At 61.7% G+C, this 26,403-nt stretch overlaps 9 protein-coding genes and 1 non-coding gene across 10 annotated transcripts; 5 read left to right on the top strand and 5 right to left on the bottom strand.

Moving 5' to 3' along the window:
* Positions 1–2,331: 2,331 nt before the first annotated feature.
* VTJ83DRAFT_1835 (uncharacterized protein) lies at positions 2,332–4,281 on the bottom strand (the record flags this gene model as incomplete). The annotated part of the gene is made up of 1 exon (XM_071008038.1): positions 2,332–4,281. One exon carries the CDS (start codon positions 4,279–4,281, stop codon positions 2,332–2,334), a length of 1,950 nt encoding a protein of 649 aa, XP_070868375.1.
* Positions 4,282–5,886: 1,605 nt separating this feature from the next.
* VTJ83DRAFT_1834 (uncharacterized protein) lies at positions 5,887–6,942 on the top strand (the record flags this gene model as incomplete). Its single annotated transcript, XM_071008037.1, has 1 exon — positions 5,887–6,942. The coding sequence occupies one exon, from the start codon at positions 5,887–5,889 to the stop codon at positions 6,940–6,942; it is 1,056 nt and encodes a 351-aa protein (XP_070868374.1).
* A 161-nt stretch (positions 6,943–7,103) lies between these two features.
* On the bottom strand, positions 7,104–8,147 carry VTJ83DRAFT_1833 (mitochondrial 54S ribosomal protein uL1m; the record flags this gene model as incomplete). The annotated part of the gene is made up of 2 exons (XM_071008036.1): positions 7,104–7,767; positions 7,846–8,147. The coding sequence occupies 2 exons, from the start codon at positions 8,145–8,147 to the stop codon at positions 7,104–7,106; spliced, it is 966 nt and encodes a 321-aa protein (XP_070868373.1).
* Positions 8,148–8,675: 528 nt separating this feature from the next.
* Positions 8,676–10,592, top strand: VTJ83DRAFT_1832 (uncharacterized protein; the record flags this gene model as incomplete). Its single annotated transcript, XM_071008035.1, has 1 exon — positions 8,676–10,592. One exon carries the CDS (start codon positions 8,676–8,678, stop codon positions 10,590–10,592), a length of 1,917 nt encoding a protein of 638 aa, XP_070868372.1.
* An 821-nt stretch (positions 10,593–11,413) lies between these two features.
* VTJ83DRAFT_1831 (uncharacterized protein) lies at positions 11,414–13,197 on the top strand (the record flags this gene model as incomplete). The annotated part of the gene is made up of 3 exons (XM_071008034.1): positions 11,414–11,759; positions 11,820–12,744; positions 12,843–13,197. The coding sequence occupies 3 exons, from the start codon at positions 11,414–11,416 to the stop codon at positions 13,195–13,197; spliced, it is 1,626 nt and encodes a 541-aa protein (XP_070868371.1).
* A 494-nt stretch (positions 13,198–13,691) lies between these two features.
* VTJ83DRAFT_1830 (uncharacterized protein) lies at positions 13,692–14,630 on the bottom strand (the record flags this gene model as incomplete). Its single annotated transcript, XM_071008033.1, has 1 exon — positions 13,692–14,630. The coding sequence occupies one exon, from the start codon at positions 14,628–14,630 to the stop codon at positions 13,692–13,694; it is 939 nt and encodes a 312-aa protein (XP_070868370.1).
* A 1,132-nt stretch (positions 14,631–15,762) lies between these two features.
* VTJ83DRAFT_t50 lies at positions 15,763–15,850 on the top strand. Its single transcript has one exon. It is a non-coding gene; the product is annotated as a tRNA-Ala (tRNA).
* Positions 15,851–16,532: 682 nt separating this feature from the next.
* Positions 16,533–17,098, bottom strand: VTJ83DRAFT_1829 (uncharacterized protein; the record flags this gene model as incomplete). The annotated part of the gene is made up of 2 exons (XM_071008031.1): positions 16,533–16,879; positions 16,954–17,098. 2 exons carry the CDS (start codon positions 17,096–17,098, stop codon positions 16,533–16,535), a joined length of 492 nt encoding a protein of 163 aa, XP_070868369.1.
* A 1,745-nt stretch (positions 17,099–18,843) lies between these two features.
* On the top strand, positions 18,844–21,542 carry VTJ83DRAFT_1828 (uncharacterized protein; the record flags this gene model as incomplete). Its single annotated transcript, XM_071008030.1, has 5 exons — positions 18,844–19,137; positions 19,194–19,314; positions 19,376–19,587; positions 19,647–19,707; positions 19,771–21,542. The coding sequence occupies 5 exons, from the start codon at positions 18,844–18,846 to the stop codon at positions 21,540–21,542; spliced, it is 2,460 nt and encodes an 819-aa protein (XP_070868368.1).
* A 1,808-nt stretch (positions 21,543–23,350) lies between these two features.
* On the bottom strand, positions 23,351–25,063 carry VTJ83DRAFT_1827 (uncharacterized protein; the record flags this gene model as incomplete). The annotated part of the gene is made up of 1 exon (XM_071008029.1): positions 23,351–25,063. The coding sequence occupies one exon, from the start codon at positions 25,061–25,063 to the stop codon at positions 23,351–23,353; it is 1,713 nt and encodes a 570-aa protein (XP_070868367.1).
* Positions 25,064–26,403: the final 1,340 nt, after the last annotated feature.

Raw genomic sequence — 26,403 nt, 5'->3', positions numbered from 1 at the left:
TTCGTGGGTTCCGTTAGGTTCCCCTTGTCCGTTGCCCGTTCCCGGTTCCCTTTTCTTTTCCCGTGCCTTGAGCGCCCTTCAGTCCCATCAGCCCCCTCGATGAGCTGTCCTTGCATGCATGCAGCATCCCGTCCAAGGACCCAGTTTTTTGGCGGCTAGCATGCGAACGCCCGTCCAATCTGAGCCGTCCACGACCTCAAACCACAAGGACGGGTCCTCCTGCAATCGCCTACAGTCAAGCCGGCCCAGCTTTCGTCCCCGGTCGCCTCCGGGCCTGCCAACTCATCAGCCCCCCTTCGCCAATCAAACCGCTGCCACCAGTCGCCCGTGGGTGGCCGCCGAGCCACCAAATGCCGCCCATCACCGTCGCCATCGCCATCGCCATCGACATCGCCGTCCTACCCGCTCCAGTCCCTTTACCCCCCCCCCCTGTTCGCCGCATCTTGATGGCGATCGAATCTTCGGACGAACCCGTGCTGCGGCCGTCCTTTTTTTTTTTTTTTTTCTTGCAGCTCGGCTCGCTCTCCTCATTGGATCTTATCGGACCTCATCGGACCTCACGGGGACGTGCCTCGCGTCAGCTCTCTCGCAAGGCGAGCCACTCGATGGCTTTCTGGATGGTTAGCGTTGACGAGTTACCCAGTCGACGCTTTCTGTCGGCCCTCCACCAACACCAACAAACCTTGCGATGCGTCATAGGCTGCCACCCAGAAAAAGCCCCCCCATGTTTCGGGGCTTGTGCTGCCGATGATCTCACGTGAGCGGCTAGATCAGCAGGTCAGCCTGGCGAGCTCGTCGCCCAGGCCCATCCCGGCTCCCCACAGGCCAACGACGTGCGTTGGCCCCAAGGGAAGACATCTGCTAGACTGTCTGATACGTGTCTATCCGAGGCCGCCGTGTCAATCGGCTAGCGTCCTCTGAAGCGTCGAGTACAGCCTCACGACGTCGGGGACGGACTCGTCCATCTTCGTCCGAATCCTCACCGACAAAAAGGGACATTAGACATCGCCTCGCTCGTCGTTGGGTCTATCGCATGTGTTGTTCAAACACACTAACACGGTAAGCTTTCGGGGCCCGATACAATAGGCGGCTTCGCATTCCGCTTTCCCCATGGTGTCAGCTACGCAGGCTTGAAAGACGCCAACGCGTGATGTCTGAGTTGGCGGTGAGGGCGCTTCCGCCACGACACAAGCCAGCTCTGAGAACGGAGCTGCTGGTCTTTGGGTGGCTATGCGCAGTAGAAAACGTACTGCGTAATCCGGAGACAAACGTCATTGCTGCTCCAAGTGTGGCTCTCTCTACCCCGTTCATGAGCTCGGCTCATCTCTTTCAACGCTCCGTGCACGTACGCAGTACACAGTAGATCCATCCCATCCATCCCACCCCAGCCTTGGCTAGCTAGCCGTGTAAAAGACATCTTTTTCCAGGGTCCTGTCCTGAAATGAACTACACACCCATCCCTGTAAAGAAGAAAAAAAAAAAGCCGAGCTCCCAGAACCAGAACCATGGTCTCTTGTGTCAAACGACAGAAACAAGGCCGCCGAACAGGTCGCATGAGCGAGCCTCCGCGACATGTCTCACCTTTTCCCCCCTCCCCCGGCCTCCCCGCGCCGACGGGCTGTCGCGCAGGACCACGGGAGACATAAGAACGTGACGACGAGAGCCGTAGAGCATCTGTCCGGGGCCCTGAAGAGCGTGTGCGTGTGTAGTAGTATGTATCTCAGAAACTCCCCGCCGACGGAAAAGAGGACCACCAAAAAAAAGAAAAAAAAAAAAAAAAAGAAAGAAAACCACATGACTTTTCGCCCATGCGCCGGATCGAGTCTCCGGCGTTGCATCCACCCCGCTTCCTCCGCCCGTATCCCTAGATCCTGTCGATCCCTTGTCCCTGTCAAAGAGGAGGAGGAGGAAGGGGAGGAAGGGGAGGAAACAATGAACGAGGGGGCCATGGTGCCATGCAACAGGACGGCACCGTACACCATCTACGATAGCGTGGACTGAATCTTGATTCAAACTGCTGGACATGCACCGTGTGTACCGGACTGTCCTGGATGCTTCTCAAGGTCGGATAGGTAATACCTAATGGTGGGAACGACAAAAGCGAATATTTTGGATATCCTTCCAACACCGAGATGGTAGTGTTACAGATAGAACTAGTAGGTAATGTAAGGTCAGGTAGCCGAGGTAGGTACCTAGGTATGCTTTCGTATGTCCCCGTCCATCTCTAAAAACAAACAAAAAAAGAAAAAGACAAAAATACCCATTCCATTCCCTCATGATGCACATCAACACATCCCCCCCCCCCCCCCCCCTTGCACTACGCTCCCCGCTCTAGTCCCCCCTACCAAACCGAACGTCAAAATCCTTCAAGACGCTCATGATGCTCGCCGCCTCCACCTCGATGGGCGCCCGCGACGCCCCGTCTCTCCCGCCCTGGTGGCCACCGCCAAAATTCCCGTTCCCGCCGCCCGGCCGCGGCAGCACAGGCACCGCCCTGAGCTTGGGCAGCCAGGACCCGATGTCGTCCGCCGCCTCGTCAAAGTGCCGGTGGCTGGCCAGGGTTTTGTAGGCGTCGGCGCACGAGAGGCTGAGGCCTATGCTGGGGAGCGTGTTGTTCCGGCTGGCGGCGGTGTCGGACGTTGATGGCGGCTGTTTCTGCGGCTGGTGTTGCTGCTGCTGCTGCTGCTTCTGCTTCTGCGGTCCTCCTGCCTTGCAGCACCCGCCCGGCCCGCCGTTCCCGCAGCATCCGCCGCCGCCGCCGCCCGCGTTCTTGCTGTTGTTTCTCTCAAAGTTGGCCGCCAGCGACCGGCAGAACAGGCCGGACTTGGGGTCCGCGAGGCACTGGGCGCAGGTTCCGGGGCCGTTGGGACCGCAGCCTCCCGACGGCGCCGCGGCTGTTGCGTTCTTGGGCTGCCGTGCCGTGGAACGCCGCGGCCCGGGCAGCTTGATGGCGCCCGTGGCCGTGACCTCCATGGGTATCGGCACGACGTCATCCTCGGACGGCGGCGGGGTGTGCGTCTGCGTCTGCTCCGAGACGAGCGACTGCGTGGCGGGTGGCAGCGACGCCGACATCATGGCGTCGGCGCACACGCAGTAGGTTCCGTCCTTGCAGAAGCCGCAAGGGTCGCGAGGTTCGACCGAGGCAAGGGGTTGGAGCTGTGCGTCGGAGATTGGCGGGTCAAACAGCGACTGCGTCGGCGCCGGCGCCCTCTGGCTCTGCGATGAGAACATGGCCGTGAAGTCCGTCTCCAGGGCGATGCCGGCGTCGGATCGCTGCCGCTTCTCCTCGGGCGACGTTGGCGGTGGCGAGCCTGACGGCAGCGGCCGTTTCAGCTCGTTGGAGGCTGCGACCGCCTGCATGGTCTCCTCGAGGCACTCGCACCGAGAGCCCAGCGTGCACCTGCCGCAGCCCATGGCGAGATCGGCGGCGCTGCGAAGCACCTCCTCGGCACACGCGCAGGAGCCGGTCGACTGGCAGGTGCCGCAGCCGAGGCCTTCCGGCGCGGCCGTCTCTGGCGGCGAGACGATCTGAGCGATGGAGAAGGGTTGCGCCAGCGGCCGGGGCTCGACAACCGGGAGGGTCGGGGCTGCGATGCTTCTCAACGGCGTCGGCCGCAGCGACACGGCTGGCGGCGGTGGCGGCGGCGCGCTCGATGGTCCGTTGATCTGCATCCCCATCAGGCTGCCGCTCCTCTCCCAGCCCCCGGGAACCTGGACGGCGGCCCGGCTTTGTCGCTCCTTTTGCAGCATGGATTCGAGCATCTGGCACCGCGACTGGAGCGTCTGGGTCTCGAGCTCCAGGTGGCTGATGCGTTCCTGCAGCTCGCGGACCTCGCGCTCGTGGTTCTCCTTCTCCTCCTCGAGCTGCTCTTCCAGCTCGCCCACGCGAGCCGCCCTGCGCTCTCGGAAGGCCCGCTGCGCGGCCCGGTTCTGGGCCTTGCGCTTGGTGGGCGGGGTGTCGGTAGCCGGCTTGCGGCCGGGCTTCGGCCGGGGCGGGATGATCCATTCCTTGGTGGTCATGCTCAGAGACCCGGTCTGCGGTGCTGGTGACATGGCGTTCCGTGCGGCAGAAGGCCCCGTCGAGGGGCGGATGGCAATAGGGGGCGCCCCGGTGGAGCATGTCGGGGTGGAAACGGCGACCGGGGAGGCTGCCGAGGCGGGGCTGGACGCAGAGACGGCCGACTCGGGGCTGACGGCCGTTGTCACGGACAGCGGCCGTGGGACGGATGCATCCGCCTTGCGGGCCTGGAGGACCGGGCTCTGTGCCATGGTGGCCGTCATGAGAGAGCAAAGCGTGTGTGGTGTGTGATGTGCCGATGGTGGCTGCGGGCTTGAAAAATGGATCCGTGCCCGGTATGTCTGGCTGATGAGGTGACTCGACGCCGCCTGACAAAGGAAGCAGCCGGTGCCGTAAGGATGCGAAGGGCGTTGTTGTGGCGAACGTTGAAACACAAGACCCAGCGAAGATCGTGTGTGACGGTTTCACTCGGTCCAACCACCCCTCCTCTGGTGCAAGCGAGCAAGAGCGACGGTCCAAGGTGGCAGCGTGGACAGGAACCCAAACAGCCTGGTTCTACGCTGCTGGGAGCCGGAAAGAATTTCTTAGCGCGCTCGGCGGGGGGTGAACAGCTTGGTTGCCCGGAACCTGGAAGCCGGCAACGCCGAGGCCAGAGCGTGGTTGACTTGAAAGCCGAATTTGTCAAGTTCTGAGGGTCGGCATCGAGGGAGCTGGAGCCGTATGTAGAGGACAAACGTCGAGAGGCACAGGCCCGAGCGAAAATCTCTCCTCTTAAAACGGCCGGTCACCGGCGCTGGATCTCGAGGAGCGAGGCCAAGATGCGTGACACGAAACCCCGGGCTGCCCACTTGATTCGGGCAAAAGAAGGTGGGCGTTGTGGCTCGGAGAAGAACGGGTCCGATGGAGATGCTGAGCTGATTGATTAGATCTCTTGGCACGCTAATGCCTGTTTTGGCGTTGATGCGGGGTCTGGTGCATCCGCCGCCCACCGCGTCCCGCAATTTCGGAATCGGGCCCTGACTTCTCTGCGCTTCGCTGTGTCCTCCCAGGGGCAACGTTGGTGGGCTGCACATGGCATTTTTCCAAAGCAAGCCTGAGGCCTTTGCTTCGGGTGATACGACGCTTGGCCAACGGGGTGAGGGAACGGTGGGGGACTTCCATCCTTGTGAAAAGGGAGCGACATCGGCGGGCTGTCTTGGGAAGCCACAGCTTGCTCCTGTCTCCATGTGTTAGTCAGACTGTGGCGTCCATGTGCTTGCCGTGGGCTTGCCGTGGGCTGCCGAGTTTCGATGGGTTTGCAAGCATGAACCATGAGGCCCAGGTCTCTGCTGGCTTGGCCTGTCGATGCGGTTCTCCTGTGGTTGAACTCGGACGAATTCACCTGCAACGGGCTGACACCGGACGTCACCCACCAACAGAAGCCACCTCAACAACAGTTGTACAACCTCAACAACAGTTGGACGGCTGGATGATTTCCGAAAGATATTGCCTAAAGAAGTACAATCTGTGCCATATTCCATGCATTACCAACCGGTGGTTGGCAGGCCTGCCTGCTGCTCTTCCCATCAGAGCCCATGACTTGTCCATGCGACAGACAGTGCGCACGTCGCACGGGCCACACGTTCCAACCAGGTTGCCAAGCATCGCCGTGCAACCCAACGCGCTGGAGCTTCTATGAACTTGGGAACCTGGAATCTTGAACCGTTCACCAACAAGAATAACGAGCCATCGACACCGAAAAAAAGAGTCCACCGCCCCCCCATCCCCTCCGCGACATGCATGCTCATCGCTGAAGACGCCGCTCTCCGCAACGATCGCCCCTGCTCCAACGACCAACGCACGCAACACACAAGGCCAGCAAAACCACCATGGCGCAATTAACCCTCCCAACACGCACCGCCCGCCCGTCGTCCAACCCCTCTTCCCTCTACGGCGACGGCGCCAACGCCTACGCCAACGATGCCCTCGCCGGCGCCAACGCCTACGCCGACGACAACGACTCCGATTCCGACTCCCCGCCCGACCCCGCGGCCCTCCCCTTCCCCGCGGCCCTCGCCCGCTCCGACTTCCTCCAGCCCGGCTTCGACCCCGCTGCCTACCTCTCCTCGCTCCACGCCTCCGGGCCCGCCTCGCGCCACCAGACCCTCGAGGACCTCCGCGCCGAGCTCCGCGACCGCGGCGCCGCGGCCCGCGCCGAGCTCGTCGAGCTGGTCAACGCGCACTACGCGGCCTTCCTGAACCTCGGGGCCGGGCTGAGCGAGCAGGGCGGCGCGGATCGGGCGGCGGACGTGCGGGTCGCCATCCTGGGGTTCCGGCGCGCCGTGGACGAGCTGCGGCAGCGGGTCAAGCAGAGGAGGGCCGAGGTCGGGAAGCTGGTCGGGGACCTGGACGGCGTGCGGGGCGCGGTCGAGATGGGGAGAAGGATGCTGGAGCTGGAAGAGAGGGTGGCGGCGTTGGAGGGGCGGTTGGAAGTGCGGGGAGGGGTTGGGGCGGGGTTTCAGGGAAGGAAGGAGACGGCAAGGAAGACGGCAAAGGGGGAGGAACGGGAGGATGGCGAGTTGGAGGTGGATCTGGATTCGCTGGAGGCCGACGATGACGAGGAAGCCGAGGACGCCGCCGCCGCCGAGGAGGAGAAGGGGGGAGGGTTCGTCAGCAGCAGCCCGGCCAAGCTGGCGGCGCTGGCGGGCGAATACGTCGTGGCCGAGGGCATCGCGGACGCCCTCGGGCGGAACCTGCCGTTTGTCAGGAAAATGGAGGAGCGCATGGCGCGGTGCCGGAACACAATCCTGTTGGACCTGAGCACGGCCCTGGCCGAGGCACGCAAGGCGGGACCCCGGGGCCACGGGCGCGTTGTCAAGTACCTGGGGGTCTACAGGACGCTCGACGCGCAAGCGGACGCCGTCAAGGTGTTGAAAGCCAAATAGCCGACCGGTCTGCACGGTCGGCTCGACGCACAAATTCTAGAACCAAACTTTGATACCCCCCCCCCCCCCCCCCCAAAAAAAAAAAGAAAAAAACCATATCTGGCGCGCCTGGCTGTCGTGGGAACATTATGATACATCTATGATACACACAAAGTCGCTGGTTACATGACAGACTGCAGGTCCTCGGGCGTGATCTTGTCGTCGGTCGGAGGGAACAGGCCGTTGAGGCTGAATCCCGGCCCGTTGGTCGAGCTTAGGACCACCTCGTCCAGCTCCTTGAGGTAGTTGTCGTCCACCTTGGCGATGTCCTCCTTGAGCAGGGCCATGAAGGCCTTGATGTTGTCGGACAGCATCTGCGGCGTGAAGCCGAGCTGGCCGACGGCGATCCGGACGACGCCGTTGCGCTCCCGGAACTCGTCGGCGCCGATGAGCTCCTGCACGGTGGCCTTGAGGTCGCTGGTGACGGTTTTTGTCTTTTGGCTGGGCATCAGGCCCTTGGGGCCGAGGATCTTGCCGAGGCCGGCCTTGAGCAGCGCCTGGTGGCTGTCGACGTGGCAGATGAGCTTGTTGAAGGGGATGTTGCCCTGGCGGATGCTCTCAAAGAGGGACTCCTGGCCGACGGCCACGGCGCCGAGCTGCTGGGCCTCGAGCATGAGCGGGCTGTCTTCGGGGCAGATGACGCCGATGCGCGTGTCGGTTTTCACGGGGAAGGGGAGCCGGACGCGATCGCGGATGACGGGGCCGCTCTTGGTCGACTTGAGCTTGACGTGGAGCTCGTACTTGACCACGGCGGGCGGGTGGCCGACCTCAAAGGCGCGGAGGTAGCTGAGACGTAAGGTTAGCCAGGCGAGAGGGGGAAAGAGGAGGAGGAGGAGGAGGAGGAGGGGACATGAACGAGCTCACCGCATGGCGTCGCAGAGCGAGAATTGTTGCATCTGGGACAGGTCGTATGTGCGGAACGTCTTGTGGGCCTTCTTCTTCTTGACACGCTTGCGCATTCCGCCGCCGCCCGAGGCATGGCGGACCTGGTGCCATGTCGTCGTCGTCGTCGTTGTCGTCGTCGTCGCCGCCGCCGCCGCCGCCGTGGGGAGAAGGAATTTCGGTATTGTTGCTGCCGACGTCGCCGAGCCTAATAATGACGGCCTGGCCGGCGCCGCCAGGCTGAGCCTTGCCATGGAGGCCAGGCATGAACTGAGGGAAGCCATCGCGTCTGGAATGCGCCGCTACCAACACGAGGCCGGGGTGTCGCGAGCTGATGTGAGCCTGGGAATGGCTTCTCTCAATACGATGGAGTGCTCCTCCCAGAAAAAGTTCCAGTCCCGCACCGAATGCCAAGACCAAGTGACGGCTCAAGTGTGGCCTGAATTGTGAGGCATCGCAGGAATCTGGATGCCGCAGCGGAGAAGACCCTGGGATGCCAGGGCTGGCTCACCGCCCGGCAGAATCGGCTTCCCCGCTACCCCGCCACGCTCGGGGGTTGCCTTTCCAAAAGTTTGCTGAACTCGAAACACACGCGAAGAGTCGGAGCCGTTGAACCTCTCCGTACCTTAACGTGGAGGCGAATTTAGAGTGGGAACAAACACCGGATATCTACGGTATTTAAGGCACCTTCTCTGGCTGTGCCTGACTCTCTGCAAACCCCGTCGTTAGGTCCTGTTCCGCTCCAAACCGTCTCTTCCACTTCCGACCAACCTACACTCTTTGGTCCCGAAACGGTAAAGCAACAAGAAGCCATGAAGGTCGACAGCATCCGGCCCCTCGAGACGGTCCTCACGGGCGACTTCCGCTCCATCGAGCCTCACCTGCAGGCCCTCGACAAGCACCTCATCCTCCGGACCTACCTCGACGGCTACACCCTCGGCGAGGTCGACACCAAGATCTGGCTCGCCCTGCGCGGCAACCGCGCCGCCGTGTCCTTCATCCGGCGCGGCAGCCTCGTCAACCTGGCGCGCTGGTTCCAGTGGATCGAGGACAACCACCCGGAGATCCAGGAGGAGGTCAAGGCCAAGGACGCGGCCGCCAAGGCCAAGGTGGCGGCCGCCAGCAAGGCCGGAGGCAACTATGCTCTCGCTCTCCAGGACGCCGACAAGGGCGTCGTGACGCGCTTCCTGCCCGAGCCCTCGGGCTACCTGCACATCGGCCACGCCAAGGCCGCGCTGCTCAGCGACTACTTTGCCCACCAGGCCTACAACGGCAAGCTGCGCCTCCGTCTCGACGACACCAACCCGTCCAAGGAGAAGCAGGAGTATCAGGATGCCATCATCGAGGATCTCGCCATGATGGGCATCAAGCCCGACTCGGTCACCTACACGTCGGACTACTTTGACTACCTGTACGACATGTGCGTGCGCCTCATCAAGGAGGGCCACGCCTACGCCGACGACACGGACCAGGAGACGATGCGCGACGAGCGGTTCAAGGGCATCCCGTCCAAGCGGCGCGACCGCACGGTCGAGGAGAACCTGCGCCTCTTTGAGGAGATGAAGAAGGGCTCCGAGGAGGGCAGGCGCAACTGCATCCGCGCCAAGATCTCGTTCGACAACCCCAACAAGGCGATGCGCGACCCCGTCATCTACCGCTGCAACATCGATACGCCGCACCACCGCACCGGCACCAAGTGGAACATGTACCCGACCTACGACTTTGCCTGCCCCGTCGTCGACAGCCACGAGGGCGTCACCCACGCCCTGCGCTCCACCGAGTACACGGATCGCAACCCGCAGTACCAGTGGTTCCTCGACACGCTCAAGCTGCGCCAGGTCTACATGTGGGACTTTGCCCGCATGAACTTCATCCGCACCTTCTTGTCCAAGCGCAAGCTGGCCAAGCTGGTCGACACGGGCAAGGTCTGGGGCTGGGACGACCCGCGCATGCCCACCATCCGCGGCGTGCGCCGCCGCGGCATGACCATCGCCGCGCTGCGCGACTTCATCATCAAGCAGGGCCCCAGCCGCAACGTCGTGACCATGGACTGGACCAACTTCTGGGCGAGCAACAAGAAGGAGATCGACCCCGTCGCCCCGCGGCACACGGCCGTGCTGCAGAAGGACGTGGTCCGCGTCAAGGTGACGGGCGCCGAGGCGCCCGCCGAGCCCTTCTCGGCCGACAAGCCCAAGCACCCCAAGAACAAGGAGGTCGGCGTCAAGAAGGTGTGGTTCGCCTCGGAGCTGCTGCTGGACCAGGCCGACGCCAAGAGCTTCAAGGACGGCGAGGAGATCACCCTCATGGCCTGGGGCAACGCCTTTGTGCGCAACGTGGCCGGCGGCGACCCCATCCCCACCCTCGAGGTCGAGCTGAACCTGCAGGGCGACGTCAAGAAGACCGAGAAGAAGGTCACCTGGCTGGCCGCCCAGGGCCAGAAGCTCGTGCCGGCCGAGCTGTGGGACTTTGACTACCTCATCACCAAGGACGTGCTGCAGGAGGAGGACAACATGGAGGACTTCCTCAACCCCAACACGGCCACCTTGGACGACGCGTGGTGCGACGAGGCGGCCGCCCAGCTCAAGAAGGACGACATCATCCAGCTCGAGCGGCGCGGCTACTACCGCGTCGACAAGGGCCTGAACGACTGGAAGGACGGCGAGGAGGGCCCCAAGGGCAAGCGCCTGGTGCTGTTCTGCATCCCGACGGGCAAGACGGGGCCGAAATAAAATCTTTGTATAGATGGGAAGGCTATAGCATGAAAAAAAAAAATAAACTTGTGGGTTCTATTCGTGAGCATCATTCCCCTTCCCTCCACACCCCCCCGGGTTTCCCACCAAGGCATCGCTCACTCACAGAGCGAAGAGCGTTGCAAGAACGTCATGGGCCCAATGCAACGTATCCACCACATACATTCGTGTCGTACTCCACGCTCTTCACCACCCACAGTCATTTGGACGGCGTGGTGTCGGGTATGCTTCCAATGGCCACCCGGTTGGTTTGTCGCCGGGCTTTTCTTTTTTTTTTTCTTTCGGTTTCTCGCCTGTGCCCCTGACACCGTATCAGCTGCTATTCCCCCTTGGTGGATTGTGTTGGTTGGTTTCGTTATTAGTCACAAGTTCCATGCATACCCGACGGCCTACTGCACAAGCGATTTCCCCTTTGCCACACGCCTAACCAGCCAAGCCAGCCAAGCCAGCCAAGCCCGAGGGTCGCCGCCTATCCTACCCTGGAACCTGGAAGGGGATGTTCCCATTTCGGTGCGCCCATTCAGGAGCCATGTCCCCTGGCATGACATCAGTGTTTTCCTGCATTTTCCATTCAAAGCTCAGCTCTGCTGCGCGCCACGCCAAGATCTTGAACTTTTGGCCCTCGAGATCAGCGGTCGAGGTCCCTTCTTTTCCCTGCCATCCCCATCCATATCATCTACCAGATCACCCTCCCGTCATCAACCACCTCACTCGTCGCCGCGTCTCCTGGCTTCAGAGCGCGAACAGACAACGCGTGGGGTGAAAAGGAAAGTGAGCGACGGAAGCTCAAGCTCGTCAAGATGGGCGGCTACGATCAACCGTACGGCTACCCTCCGCCTCCTCCGCCCGGCGCGTACCAGCAGGGCTATCCTCCGGTCTATCAACAAGGACCGCCTCCTCAGCAGGCCGGCTACTATGGATCCTACGCTCCTCAGTCTTACCCCCTTCAATCGTACCCTACTCCTCCTCCTCCCCAGCAGCAGCAGCCCGAGGCAAACGGTCAACCGCCATTGGGTCCGCCGCCGTCCTACGACGAGGCGTTCGCCATCCCCAAGCCGAAATGGAATGACCTCTGGGCCGGCATCCTCTTCATAGCCACCTTTCTCGGCTTCGTCGCCGTGTCGGGCATGTCCCTCCATGGATACGGTAGGTCACCCTCTAGGTATACAACAACGCCGCAGCATCATGCTAACCCTCCTCTCCCAGCCACGACCCGGAACGTGAACACGGGCGGCCTCAACAACCAGCCCAACGACTTCGGCCTCACCACCCACACCATCTTCCTCTTCCTCTGGGTCCTCATCGCCGCTCTGGTGCTCAGCTTCATCTACATGTTCCTCGCCCGTCGCTTCACCAAGGCGTTTGTCTGGATCACTGGCATCCTGAACGTGGTCCTCGGCTTCGCCCTCGCCATCTACATGCTCAGCCGCCGCGCCTACGTGGGCGGCATCATCTTCTTGGTCTTTGCCGTGTTCATGCTCGTCTGCTTCCTGAGCTGGCGCCGTCGCATCCCCTTTAGCGTCTTGATGCTCCAAACCGCCATCGACGTGGCCAAGAAGCACGGCCACGTCTACCTCGTCAGCGCCGTGGGCGGCCTTCTCGCCACGGCCTTCGCGGCGTGGTTCGCCGTCACGCTGGTCGCCATCTACGTCGCGTACGAGCCGAGCCCCAACAACCCGGCGTGCTCCCAAGGCCTGGGCGGCTGCAGCTCGGGCAAGGTCATTGGGCTGATCGTGTTTGTGACCTTTGCCGCGTACTGGGTCTCGGAGTGGGGAAAGAACACGATCCACGTCACCGTCGCGGGCGTGTACGGCTCGTGGTACTTCCGCGCCAGGGAGTATCCCACCAAGGTGACGCGCGGCGCGCTCCGGCGGGCCATGACGTATAGCTTTGGGAGCATCAGCTTGGGGAGCTTGCTGGTGGCGATTGTCAGCTTCCTGAGGCAGATCGCGTCGGTGGGGCGGAGCCAGGCCGCGGCGGACGGGGATATCGTCGGCATGATCCTGTTTTGCTGCGCCGGCTGCCTCCTCTCCATCCTGGAATGGGCGATGGAGTTCTTGAACCGCTATGCGTTTGCGCACATCGCCTTGTACGGGAAGCCGTACTTTGAAGCGGCCAAGGATACGTGGAAGTACGTATCTCCCCCACCTTCTACCCTCCCCCCTTGCTCGCTTTCCCATCGCATAGACGTGCATATACTAACCCATCTCCCCTCCCCCCTTTCAACAGGATGATCAAATCCCGCGGCATCGACGCCCTGATCAACGAGTGTCTCGTCGGCCCGGTGCTCGGCATGGGCGGCGTCTTCATCGGCTTCGCTTGTGCCCTGCTGGCCTACGTCTACCTGATCTTCACCGACCCGGCGTACAACAGGTCGGGCTCGTTTACGTGGGTGATTGTGGCGTTTTCCTTCCTCATCGGCGTGCAAATCTGCAACGTCTTTACGACCCCGCTGAGCAGCGGCATCGACACCATTTTCGTGGCGATGGCCTGGGACCCGGAGGTGCTCGCGAGGGATCATCCGGATTTGTATCACAAGATGGTGCAGGTGTATCCGGAGGTGCAGCAGGCCATCTACGCGTAATGGAAAAGAGCTTGGGTGGTGGCGGCATAATGAAACGGGTACAAACCCCTGGGAACGCTCTGCGGGGGATAATCAAGCATAGATGCTCCAGCGAATTCGTCATCTATATACACAGACAGTAATAATTCATGCATTGATGACCCTGGGTTGCGTTGCGAAGCAGCTCGCCGTGCCGTGGCGCCGACGACGAGACGGAGAAGCAGCAAAAGCCCCAGCATTTTCACCAAGACCAAGACGATATCAACAGAGGATGCACGTACCATGCAACCAGAAAAGAGACAACCTGACGCAGCCGCTTTGCGAAGAGATGGCGTAACCTCTGGTCCCCGCACCATCTACACCCTATTGCCTCTCGCTCCCTCCTCCCGCCGCCGCCGCCGTCGCCGCCGCCGTCGTAGCAGCCGCTCCCCACCGTCCTGCCACCACCTGCCCTTGACCTTGACCCTCCGGCCTCTGCCCCATAGCTGGCCGCCCAGAAGGCCGTTGCCGCCCCGTCATCGCCAGAACGCTCGCCGGCCGGGAGCCCCGCGGCATGTTGTTGTTGTTGTTGTTGTTGTTGTTGTTGTTGTTGTTGTTGTTGTTGTTGTTGTTGTTGTTGTTGCTTCTGCTGCTGCTGCTACGATGGCCGTTGCTGAGGCTCGCTTGGACGGGGAAGCAGGAGCAAGGGAAATAGGGGGTGGGGAGACGGGGGACGCGGGCGTCAGCGGCGTCAGCGGCGTCGCGGGCGCAGAGACCGGGCGTGGCCTCCCGGCGGCGGGGACCTGGAGGTGGCGGGACGGTTGGGTTTGGGACGGTTGGGTTCGGGACGGTTGGGTTTGGGATGGGAGGCGGGGTTGTTGGCGCTGGCGCCGGTGTTGGTGCGGATGGCGGAGGCGGTGATGCTGCGGCGGAGGTTGGATCTGGATGCGGTAGGTGGTGGGGGTTGGATGGGCGGGGAGTGCGTCGGGGTTGGGGTTTGTGGCGGTGGTGGTGGTGGTGGTGGTGGTGTTGATGCGGGTGTTGGTGGGCTTGGGGATGGCGGCGGTAGACTGAGCAGCAGCAGTAGTGATAGGTACATTTGTTGCTCCTGGTCCTGCTGCTGCTGCTGCTGTCGCCGTCGCCGCCGATGCGATGCGCGCCCTCCTCTTCATCGCCGCGGCGGAGAGCATGTCGGCAACCTTGGCCTCGGCGACCATGTCTTTCTTGGGCGCCTTCTGGCCGGTGGGGGAGACGTGCGTCTCGTACATGACAGGCCACGGCTCGTACTTGCGGCGGACACGGAAGCCGGCCGTCTTGGCTCGCAACTGGTCGACCTCGCGCTTGGTCATCTTGGGCGCCACGCCGGCCATGTACATGTCGAACTGGGCCTGCAAGTCGAGCCGGAAAAAGGTCTCGCGGTAGTAGCTCAGGTTCAAGCCGTACATGTCCTGGCCGTGTCTGGCATGGTGCGGCATCACCTTGTGGACGGCCTGCTTTGTGCTCTGTACGACGTGCTTTGCGCCCTGCTGCCATGCGTTCGGCTTGGCCGCCTGAAGCGTGCCCGTCAGGACTCGCGTCCAGACGGTTTTCCGGACGATGTGTTGCTCGGTTTCTGGTGGCGTTAGAAGCCAGTTTCACGGAGCAGCGTAGAGATGCCCTTACCGATCACCTGCACGGGTTTCCCCTCTGGACCTGTCACGATCCTCTGGGATGTCTTGGTGGTGGAAGTCTGAGTCTGCTGCGCCCGGGCGGCGGCGGGAGCAGTGGTTTGCGTGGGTCTCTGGACGTTTGTCCGTGCCGGCTGTTGCGATGTCGGCCTCTGCGACGTACAATGTCCCTGCGTAGGCCTCGCCATTGACTTCGCCGGTTGGACATATTGCTGTCCTGGCTGTGCGGGCCGTGCCGCTGCCGGCTGCGCTCCGTGGGTTGCCAGCTTAAACATCCCTGACGGAACTTGATATTCACCTATGGCACTGCGCGGCAGAGCTACGGTACGAAAGCCCCGGTGCAAAGGGCGCAAACGGCCGCAGCGGATGAGTGATGATCAGATAGATGGTGCTGAACTCTACATATTAAAAAGAGCTGAGCTGAGCCCCTGGGCAACACAAACCACCACCACATCTGCCTCGCTCTGAGCCCGAAAAGAAACGACTGTCCTGGCCAAGGAGCTTGCGCCCGCGTTTCAAGTGTTTTCCTCGAAAATCCGTCTCAGCATCTGGCCAACGATTCCACCAGTCCGTGGAAGGGTTGCGTGAGACGAGGCCCGGTGAGCGTCGGCGGTCGCCGACTTGGCGGCCCGGGAATTATGGGGCTTCCCGTTTCACGCCGGGCGCGCGGCGCTCCGGGTCGGCCAGCACGGGCCGGAGAGGGAAGAAACCATGCTTCTGCATCAAAATACCCAGCTGGAATAAAAACACACAAGATAGCACAAGATCTGTCCAATGCCCCTAAGAAATCTGCAACCTGACGTTCAAGATTCTCGTATGTACAGAGTCCGGCCCAGGCCGCCCCTACCACACTCCCATACTGCTTCTCTCCCCGCGCCCTCGTTCGAATGCTGCTGTTCCGGCGGGGGCTCCCAAGTCATCTGCAAGGATGGCCTGATAAGGGCGTGTGGCTCAGTTGGTAGAGCGTTCGCTTAGCATGGGTTAAACACCGATGCGAAAGGTCCTGGGTTCGATTCCCAGCTCGTCCACAGCTTATCTTTTGCTCTCTCTGGTGGAGAGTCTCCATCGTTGTTTTTTTTTTTCCTGCCACGCTGCATGGCGAGGGCAGTTGTTGGAAGAAAGACGAGAGTTCTGCTTGTGCTTTCTGGGAGGTTTTCCGGGCCCGGATGCGCTGTGGGAATAAATGCTTCCGCTCAGGCCTTCCAGGCTAATTTCAGAGTATAAGAGCTGTGAACCAAGGAGGCATCACAACGGTGGCCAGGAGCTACAGCGATTGGGCCACCTGCCCAGAAAGAAACCTCATGGGCTTCTCCGTCGATGACACGATCGATTTCAGAGACGAGAAATCTGGATGTGAAGTGCTGGTATCGCATCCCGAAGGCATCGAAGCAGCTTTTGGGGCTTGGAGAGGAGAGCTTCGGAACTGTGGGCTTGTGACATTGGTCTCCAACCGTCCTGGAAGGCTGCCATTTTGATCGTCCCTTCAGTAGCCAGCCGGACAACTCCGAGTCGAGAATCTGTCAGGTCGGAATCAAGGGAAAGAAAAGGCATTCGATAGAGGCTCTGAAACCAGCCTCATCCTTCTCAGGGTCGGGTCGGTGATACGGATTCCGATGCGCCATCCCTCCGCCCGCCCAGCATCTGCACTCAGCCCATGGAAAAAACTCCATGTCAGCGACACCCGTCCACAGCTCATCCCCGTCGTCTCCCTCACCCAATCCTCTCCCCCGCCTGCCCATCCCGATTCGCCCGCCACACCCCCTCTCCATCCGCAAACTCCTCACGCTTCCACACCTCGACGCGCGCCTTGCACTCCTCAAGCGCCTCTTCGCCCGCCCGCCAGGCCGCTTGCCGGTGCGGGCTCGACACGGCGATCAGGATGCTCTCCTCGCCGACGGGGACCACCCCAAGCCGGTGCACCATGGCCACCCCCTTCAACCCATGCCTCTCCTTGGCCTTGCGCGCGATGTCGAGCATGCTACGCAGGGCAAGCGGTGCGTACGCTTCGTAGCGGAGGTCGACAACGGTCTTTCCTTCAAAGGAATCGCGGGTTGTGCCTGGGGGGGGGGGGGGGGGCGTTGGTAGGTTAGGGTGTTGCCTGCACGGGTCGGGCGATGAGGGAATAACGAACCGGCAAAGAGAACGATGGCTCCAGCTTGGGGAGAGCGCACACGGTCGATGACGGACTGGATCTCAAGCGGAGACGAGGTCAAGCCGACCCAGCAGTTGTCTTGGGAGAGAGACTCGGGGTGGTTTTGTTGTTCTTGCGAGGCCATCGCGGCGAGGCAGGCCTGGACATGACGGCCAGGGTTGTTTGTTAGTCACACGGCCGATGCGCTCAAGCTCGTTGGATAGCAGGAGCAGGCTTCAATGAAACACGTCGGCTTACGTTATTGATCACTTGTGACGGAACTGTGTTGTATCCTAATCGATGCTACCGTCCCATGCCAGCTGAGGGGGTTGTTCAAGAAGCAGATGCTTTCAGCGAGAAGCTGAGGTTGGGACGATGTGATGGGAGCTTGTACGCTGCCAAATGCATCACACAGAAAGCAGGCTTATTAACTAATATTGGGACGATGTCCAACACCGCCGTTTGGTCAAGACCTACAAAAAGCTTTTGGGCCCCCAAGCTTCGACATCCAAGAGACAGAAAAACGACGGGGCTTAATTCTGACTGCACTCTGGAGCGATTGACTGAGGCGTGACCTGTGGATTTGGAGCATGGCTGAGAAGACAGTGCCCCTTGGCGATTACAGTGGGAAAACGGCCAAGAGGCGAAGCATTCCTGTTAGCCCATGATACCTTCCGCCTTGGCAATGCCAAACAGCGAAGGTTTACTTAGTAGTTTAGACGAGAGACGAAGAACCGTCTCTCGAACAACAATTAATCAATCAACTACTTCTGAGTCAATTTACGCATTACATGCGCTACCAATTCCCCTTCCGCCGGAGGTCGTATCCTCTGGGGCCTCCACGACCTGCCTACGGGAGTTACTTCATACCTTACTGTGTACATGTCATTCCTTGCGCAAGGGGCGATCCGTGGGAACCCCCTTGGCAAAAGAGCATCAGAACCTTTGGCGCTTCCAGAAGGCATTGTGCGGTGCAAAGAATAACTGCCCGCTTCTGTACACAGTAGACATTCTGTAGCTATTGTCTACACAGTACATGAAACCCCAACTCTCCAATTCATGTCTATTCACATACACAGTGTTAGTCCTGGCAGGGCTGACACTGTGACCCGCTTGGACTCACCCAATATAAACCGTGCGAGGAGATTTTCGCACTGTTTCATTTTTCTCCCTTCACCATCACCAACACAACCAATCGCCGAACCTCGTTTGGCCGACCACGTGAGTACCCCACACTGACGTTCACCCATCGCTTTTGTTTCGCTGCCGTTCTTTGCTTGATGCTTGTTCCTTGGCTTGGCTTTCATACTTCATCCTTGGTATCAACGTCCCAAGAGGTTTCTGGCGATCGCCTCGCGCTGGCGGGGCAGGAACCTGAACTTTCTCACTCCGAGTCGCATCATTCTGCCTTGAGCTAGGCTGTCTCTGTTTCTTTTTTTTCTTGCTTATTTCCTTCCACCGAGACGATGCACCAAAGCAGGCGACGCTCGTTGTCGCGCGATGGTGGCGGCGGCGGCGGCGGCGGCGGCGGCGGCAGCAGCAGCAGCTATCGCGATCGCTCCCGAGAGCGCGACCGCGACCGCCGTAGCCGCAGTCGCAGTCGCAGCCCGTACGCCAGACGCGTCGGCGACCGAGACGGCGGCGATTATCGCCGGCCGAGGAAGGGTACTGCTACAGTTCGCGCGACATGGCGGCGCCATGGCCTCGCATGAGTTGCCTTGGATCGTCGATGGAGAGCTGGAAATGGCTAACGTTGGGCTGGCTCGCCACCCTGCCGACAAGATTACCTGAACTACGACGACGAAGACAACGGCGACGACGCCCAAGATCCCGACCGCGACTACTCGCGAGGCTCCAGAGACCGATACCACTCTGAGGACCACCGACAAAATGCGCGGGTTCCGCCTTATCCTGTTCGGGATCGATACCACGATCCACCTGGCGTCCTGGATCCTTCGCAACGGTCCGGAGGTCGGGATCCTCGACAATCCCGGCCTGCGTCGTCGCATCTGCCGCCTCGTCGGCAGCCTGGTGTGGCTGAGCCTGGTCCTTCGGATCAATTACTTCATCAACAACATGCAAGACTCCCCCTACCACCAGGTGGCGGGCGTCTTCGTCCTCTGCCAGCTGCTGGCGGACACGTCTCCGGAGGCCATCATCACGTGGGCTCCGATCCTCTCCGGGGTGAACGTCAACTGGATCGTGCTGGACCAGGCCCTTCGCGCGTGGTCTGCTTAGAGGGTCTGCCCGAGGATGTCACGGAGCGTGATATCCTCTGGGCCCTCGACTACATCACGAGGGACCGGTATTTCTCGAGCGACAAGGTGAGGGTCGTTCGGTTTCGTCATGATCAGCAATACGGTGAGTCGGATCATCCCTCGGCCCCGGTCGCAGGTCCCTTCTCCTAACCTGCCGTCGACAGGCAACTATCTCGCCCTGGTGGAATTTCATCGTCGTTCCGACGCCGAGCACTTCTTGGACCGCTACTACCCCGACATTTCCTTCCGACTTGAAGATTCCCGCGGTCGGGATTCCGACCCCGTCACCGTTACGGTCCGCGAGCCGTACCCTGACGAGCTGGATCCTGCGCCGCGCGGTTCAAGGAGAGAGGACGGTGACTGGGAGTGCGTCGAGGTACGTCGGACAGCCAGCGCATCATCTCTGCTTGCCGGGCACCCGCTGACAGGACCCAGTGCGGCATCATCAACTACCCCCATCGAGCTGTTTGCTTTAAGTGCAAAGCGGAGCGACCTGGTATGGTACCCCTCGGCGGGCTCTTCTGTCGCGCGAAGCCTGCTAACTCGCGTGTTCAACAAGACGACCATGCCTCCGGTCCGTTCCTCACCGGAGAGACCGACGAGTGCCCGCAGCAGACGCCATCGCAGTATGTCGTCGTACGCGACCTCGAAGGTTCCGTCACTGAAGAGGTCCTCGCAAAAGGCGTAATGAAATTGTTTGTTGAGAATCAGGAGCCTCCAAAGGAAGCCCCTACTTCTACTGCCAATAAACTCAAGTCTACAGCGCCCGTGAATAGGCCCGATGGCCTCGGAGCCAAGCCTGGCTCGCTTCGTCGTGTTTTCCTAATGCGTGACCGCAAGACCAACGAGTCTTGGAGATACGGTTTCGCCGAGTTTGCCACGGTCAAAGACGCCGTGGCCGCCGTCGCCAAGTTTCGTGCCTCGCCCAAATTCACAATCGCTTCCAAGCCCGTCGCTGTCGCCTTCATTCACACCGGTGTTTTCGTTCCTGCTTTCGACGTAACCCCCCAAGAGAAGCCCGAGTTTTCCTTTAGCCCGATCTATAATCCCGCCGTGCGCGTGAGATACTGGGACGAGCGCGCGTATCCTAGCGTTCGCGTCGTCTCGGCGGACCCGTTGCCGGGCGCCGCCCACGACGCGCCGCCCGGCGGCAGCGACGACAAGTCGGCGGCCGGGCGTCCGTCGAAGAAGCCCAAAATCTCCAAAGAACCCCCGGCGGTCCCCAAGGTGGCCCTGATGCCGCAGGTGCAGCTCTGGACCAAGGCGTCTGCGCAGCTCCACGGCGCCAAAGCCGACGACGCCGGCGGCTCGGCCGCGGCTCCGGGCCAGGATCCCGGCGGGCTCAAGCCGGGCTCCATGCGCCTGGCGCCTCGCGACGCCGTCGACGTCGAGCCAGACGGCCCCGTCAACCCGCAGCCCGGCGACGAGTACCTGTCGTACGCCGACTGGGATGCCGTTCGCTGTCTTGCTTGCGGCTGGGAGCCGCCCAGCCAGGCCGAGCTCGACTCGCGGTCCTGCCCGCAAACGCGCGGCGACCTGCTCATCGAGCACGAGGGACGCGCCCACGGCTTCTTCCGCGACCCGGCGGTCCGCGAGCCGGCGGCCAGCGCCCTCGCCGCCCTGGGCCGGGAGCCGCGCCCCGTCGTCCGCCGCGTCCCCCGGCTCCGCTCCGAGCGCCTGCCCGTGTACAGGTCGTACGCCGACCTGGACCGGCTGCGCTGCCTCCTCTGCCGCCGCAGGTTCCGGGACGTCCGCCTCGTGTGGCTGCACGAGCAGCAGAGCGAGCTGCACAAGCGCATGCTGGCCGACCCGCGCGCCCGGGCCCGCGCCGCGGACGAGTTCAAAAAGGCCGGGCTCAAGATGCGCATCCTCGAGCCCGACGCGGCGTTCCGCGCCGGCTGGGAGGCCCAGCGCGCGAGGTACGCCCAGCCGCAGTACCGCGACCGCGCCCTGGAGCGGAGGAGGGCGTTCAACCAGCCGAAGCAGCCCCTCCCGCCCGCCGCCGCCGCCGCAGCCGCCGCCGCCGCAGCCGCCGAGAAGCGAAAGGAGCCCCACGCCGCGGAGCCCAAGGAGCCGGCAGCCAAAAAGTCCAAGGGCGCGGGCATGCTCGCCAAGATGGGATGGACGGTCGGGTCCGGGCTGGGCGCCGAGGGCGCGGGGCGCACCGAGGCGATCGCCACCGAGGTGTACGCGCCCGGCGTGGGGCTGGGAGCGGAAGGGGGGAAGCTGGGCGACGCGGCGGAGGAGGCGGCGAGGAAGACGAGGGGCGACTTTGCGAGCTTTGTGGAGAAGACGAGGGAGAAGGCCAGGGAAAGGTTTGAGAGGATGTAGCTCTCTCTTGGCTGCTTCTTTTTGTTTTCGGCGAGGGGGAAGGGGGGGGGGGGGGGGGGGATTGTTTCCCGTGGGTTACGTGACGCGACCTAGGGATGATTTGAGCGAGGGAAAGGGTCCGTGGAGAGTGCAAGATGGACGATGAGCGAGGACCGGCATGGCTCAGCGGGGCATGATACCAAGCCTTTCAGCTCGTTTTGTGTCTAAAACATACCAGGTAATCGATGGATTCGGTTTTTTTTTTTTTTTCAACCCTGGTTACGATGAATGTGTTGGCATCGCTTTACAACCCCCGTTCGAGAGTGCGTCTCCGTCACGGTTGCTGAAGCAACTTTTCAGGGGTATGTCAACATGATACGTGGCCGAGGGCAAAGACAACGACTTTGTTGGTTCTTCCATCGGTCTCTCATCGTCCGGAGCAAAGCTGATGCAGCCTGGCTTGTCTCGCCAGCCGATGCTCTTTTTCACTTTGCCCTTTTTTCTTTTGCATGGTCTGGAGAAGCTGGGCCAAACAGGGTCGTTGGTTAGGCCGGGGGTGCGTTGCTTGTTTCGCTGCAGAATCTCTGCGCCAACGTGGGAGCTTTGTCGGTCGGGAATTGCCAAGTCTTGATGAACGCAACGACATGCCGTTCTGCTCGGGAACATGGCCGTTGGGGCTGCTGTACATACGTTGAGTTTTTGTTCCAGAAGTCGGCATGTCCACTTCATTCCGTCACAATCTGGAAGTGAAGTTGAACTTCGACCCATGCATGTAAAGGCAATGAGCTCGCAAAGGGATGGTGGAAGCTTTCAACACCTTGGGTCCTCTTGGGTTTCCACGGAGTCTCTCTCGAGCGAATTGCAGGTGGTGAACCCGCCGGAGGCCCAAAGCAGAAGGTGAAGGGTTGAGCAATTTCTGGCGTAGGACGACGACGACGACGACGACGATGATGATGATGATGCCTAGCATGCTCCGCCTGACTTCCCGAGGGATGCCGAGATTGTCGGCATCTGTGCCGTCAGCGACACCAGCGACAATCCCCATCCATCTGCAACCTAGCGCCCGGTGCTTGTCATCGCACGCCCTTCGTCGGGTCTTGGAAATGAGCGTCGCGGTCCCTGTCATTCTCGTGACGCCCTCGGCCTTTACCGGAAGCTGGTGCTGCCGCCCCTGGTGCATGAGCTGCGAGCCCTGCAACGACAACAACGACAACAACGACAACAACCACGACAACATCGTGCGCCTCGTTGGGATCGTTGGCTTGTTGTTGTGGTGGTGGTGATGAGAGGGAGCCATCAGCAAGGGGGTGGGAACGTTGGACGGCAGCCATATCGAAGCATGTGTAAGTGAAAGGGCAGGCAATCTCGTATGGGCTTGCTTTTTTTTTTTTCCTTCTTTTTCTTTTTTTTTTTCCTTGTCAGGGTATGCATCATGCATGCTGAGGACTACGAGCGGGAGGGAGCTTCATGGATGCAGATCTGTTCAGATAATAACTTTTGTTTTTCTTTCCTTTGCTGGACGGCGATCATAGGACTGCCCGCCGTGATTATGTACAAGATACCTTGGTGAGCGAGCATGCTCGGCACGCCACACGCCACGGCTGGGGTTTCTTTGGCCCCCCCCCCCCCCCCCCCCCCCAAACACCACGCGCTGTGCTGCGTACTATACATTCATCCATTTGCCCATTGTTGAGTTTCCATCCGTCCATCCATGAGCATGCGATAACAAGAAACAAAAATAAATGTACACGCACCGACCCATCAAGCTCACCGAATCCTCCAGACCCGCTGCCACCCATTACACACCGTAGCTGTAGGTATCTCATCCATCATGGCCAAGAACAAAAGCTGGCCGCCAAAAACGCCCCGCTGCCCACCGCCGTCCATAACGCCGTCACCAACGCCACCCCGACCAAGACGGCGAGGTTCCCGGCCCCGTCGCCGCCGGGCCGCCTCCCGGCCGCGTTCTTCTCGCCCCCCTTGGCCCCGTTTCCGTTGCCATGCCCGTTGCCGAGGGGCCTCGCCGTCGGGGTCGGGGTGAAGGTGGTCTGCTGGGCGGCGACGCCCGTCAGCTTGGGCAGGCCGTCGCTGTCGGCCGAGAGCTCGACGACCGAGGAGCTCGTGCTGTTGAGGTTGGCCTGGGCGAGGCCGATCTGGGCGTGGGTCAGGTCGTAGACGACGTAGGCGGAGCGGAGGAATGTGTCGCCGAGGAGGGTGTAGCGTGTCTCTTCGGTCCCCTTGGTGCCGTTGTTGTTGTTTTTGGGGCTGGCTTTGGAGGAGAGCAGGGCGGTGGACTGGAGGCCGAAGACGCAGTACTGGGTGGCGGGGTCGGCAAGGTCGGGGAGGGGCGGGGCGTAGCCGGCCGGGAGGATGTCGAGGACGAGGGACCAGAGGGGCACGAGGATGCGGGTGGACGGGGGGAAGGCGAAGGTGACGTGGCGCAGCGGGGCCTGCGCCGAAGGGGACGACGCGGCGCCGTCGGCGTGGGCGTAGGCGCAGTCGACGAGGGTGAGGTTGAGGACGGGGTCGAAGACGGCGCCGAGGGCCGAGAAGATGGGCTGGGCGAGCTTGTCGGGGATGTAGGAGAGGGTGGAGCCCGAGTCGAGCACGGCCGGGGCGGGATGGTCGAGGAGGGAGGTGGACAGGACCAGGTCGGCGGTGCCGTTGGTGAAGGCGAGGGAGACGGAGTCAAAGTCGACCTCGAAGGACGAGATGTTGGCGCTCGGGGCGGAGCCGGGAGGCCGCTGGAGGGGCAGCACGTCGAGGGTGCCGATGAACTTGTCCGTGTCGACGCCGCCGAAGAGGATGGAGCCGGCGTCGGTGCGGCGGTCGTTGAGGTAGAGCGAGTAGGCCTTGCAGCCGATGGAGCGCTGGTTGAAGAGCTCGTCCATGAGGTTGGGGTACTTTGTGGCGGCGCGCTCGCTGACGCTGAAGCCGAGGCCGAGGATGCCCGTGGTGCGCACGGCGCGGGTCACGTAGGCCATCTGCAGGGCGCGCACCGTGGCGCCGCCGATGGACAGGTCGTCGGCGATGTAGTGGCCCGAGGCGGAGCGGCCGTCGAGGTAGGTGATGCGGAAGCCTTCGCGCTTGATCATGCGGGCCGTGGAGCTGCCGGACGGGTTGAAGGTGTCGATGCAGGCCCCGGAGCCGTAGATGGCCTGCAGGTCCGGGCTGTTGCAGATGTCGGCGTCGTGGCCCAGCACCCACGAGTCGCTGCTGCCCGTGTCGAGCAGCATGGTCAAGTTCTGGGGCGGGTTGCCGACGGCCACCTGGACGTAGTAGCCGCCGCCGGCTATGTAATTGATGAGGTCCTCGGCGTAGGTGGCGCGGCGGGCGAGGGCGAGGGCGAGGCCCGGGCCGGGGAGCTCCGGGGTGGGAGCCCGAGACACGCTGAGCTCGACGACATGGCGGTGCGACGAGGCTCCGGGGGCGAGGGTGAGCAGCAGCAGCAGCAGCAGCAGCAGCAGGGCGGTCGGCGTTGTGGTGGTGGTGGTGGTGGCGGCGGCGGCGGCAGCGGCGGCGGCGCGTGGTAAAAGCGGCATGTTTCGGCGTTTCTCTTCTTTGGTTGCGTCGTCCTACCACCCTTGGGAGGGCCGTTCCAGACGGCAGAGAAAAAGAGAGAGGGAGAAGCTGTGAGAGCGAGAGCGTGGTGTGTGCAAGAGAGCGGGAGGAGGAGGAGAGAGAGAGATGCCGGAACGTGACAGGCGGCGGACGCGACCACGGGCGAAATCAAGGAGAAGGGGAACCGTTGAGCAGCCGGTCAGCGGGCGACGGCATAGCAAGGTCAAGGCATATCGGAGACGGGCCAGTCAGGCGCGGAGCGGTGACGGCGGTGATGGCGGTGATGGCGGCGAAGGCGTGTTGCGAGGAGGAGGATGGCGGTTCGGCGACGAAGAGGCAGACGGAGGGGACGGGCATGGCGGGAGGGGAAAGGTAGGTCACGTCGCGAAGGAGGAGAGCCTCGGGGGACGGAAGGGGAAGGCGGCGGAAGGAGATTTGAGAGATTCCTGGTGGACTCGGAGCGTGGTTGGAGTCTTGGAGTCTTGGGGGGAGTCTTGGGAAGTCTTGGACGCAGGCTCGGCATCCACGGGGACGGCAGTGCCAGGCCAGGTCGCGCTTGGCGCCGAGGAACAAGGCGTGTGTCCTGTGTAGTAAGATTGTGCCAAGGCCCGGCGCAAGCTGGGTCCCAGGCTTGGTCGGGTCTTGGTCGGGTCTTGGTGCTGGCTCGGCGCGCGGGGGACCGCTGGTTAGGACATGAAACGTTCTACCTAGCTAAGGTAGGTCGGATTCCCATCCCGTTGGTGGTTTTTTTTTTTTTTTTTTTTTTTGATTTTTTTTCTTCTTGCTGGTATACACTCCACTAGGGAGGTGTTACTATACGCTACACTCGACGACCGAGTCTAGTGTCTACTACGTAGATACGAGAAAGTGCAGTACCTACCACGTTTACCTCAGCAGCTTCAGCGTATCATCAAGCCAGAACCCGCCTTCACCCTGTCTCGCAGGGCTGGGCTGCCGTGGTGGTGGTGGTGGTGGTGGTGGTGGACATTCCTAGGGGTCTGGTACCGTACCCCTGAGAAACCCAAGTTGCCTCAACGGCCAGTGGGTGGCTTAGGTACCTAGGAAGCATTTCTACAAAGGGCCCGCCCGGGCTCACCCTTCACCCCACGCCCAAATGCTGGCACTTGGATGGCGGGAGGGAAGCTTCCAGTCCGTCCTCTTCCGTAGGTACGGACAAAGGCACGTAGGGAACGATGTACGCCAAGTAACGGCAGGTATTGTTGTACTGTGGAAGTTCCCGTCTCGTATACGGAATTTGGACGTCGATCCAAACCCTCTCAGTTGCGAGGTGGATCCCATCCCCTCCCCTCCCCCCCATCGC

This window comes from Remersonia thermophila, chromosome 2 (genome assembly GCF_042764415.1).
Source record: "Remersonia thermophila strain ATCC 22073 chromosome 2, whole genome shotgun sequence".
Classification (NCBI taxonomy): Eukaryota; Fungi; Ascomycota; class Sordariomycetes; order Sordariales; family Chaetomiaceae; genus Remersonia; species Remersonia thermophila.
The sequence above is the reverse complement of the archived record's forward strand: the minus strand, read 5'-3'. Positions and strand labels throughout refer to the sequence as shown.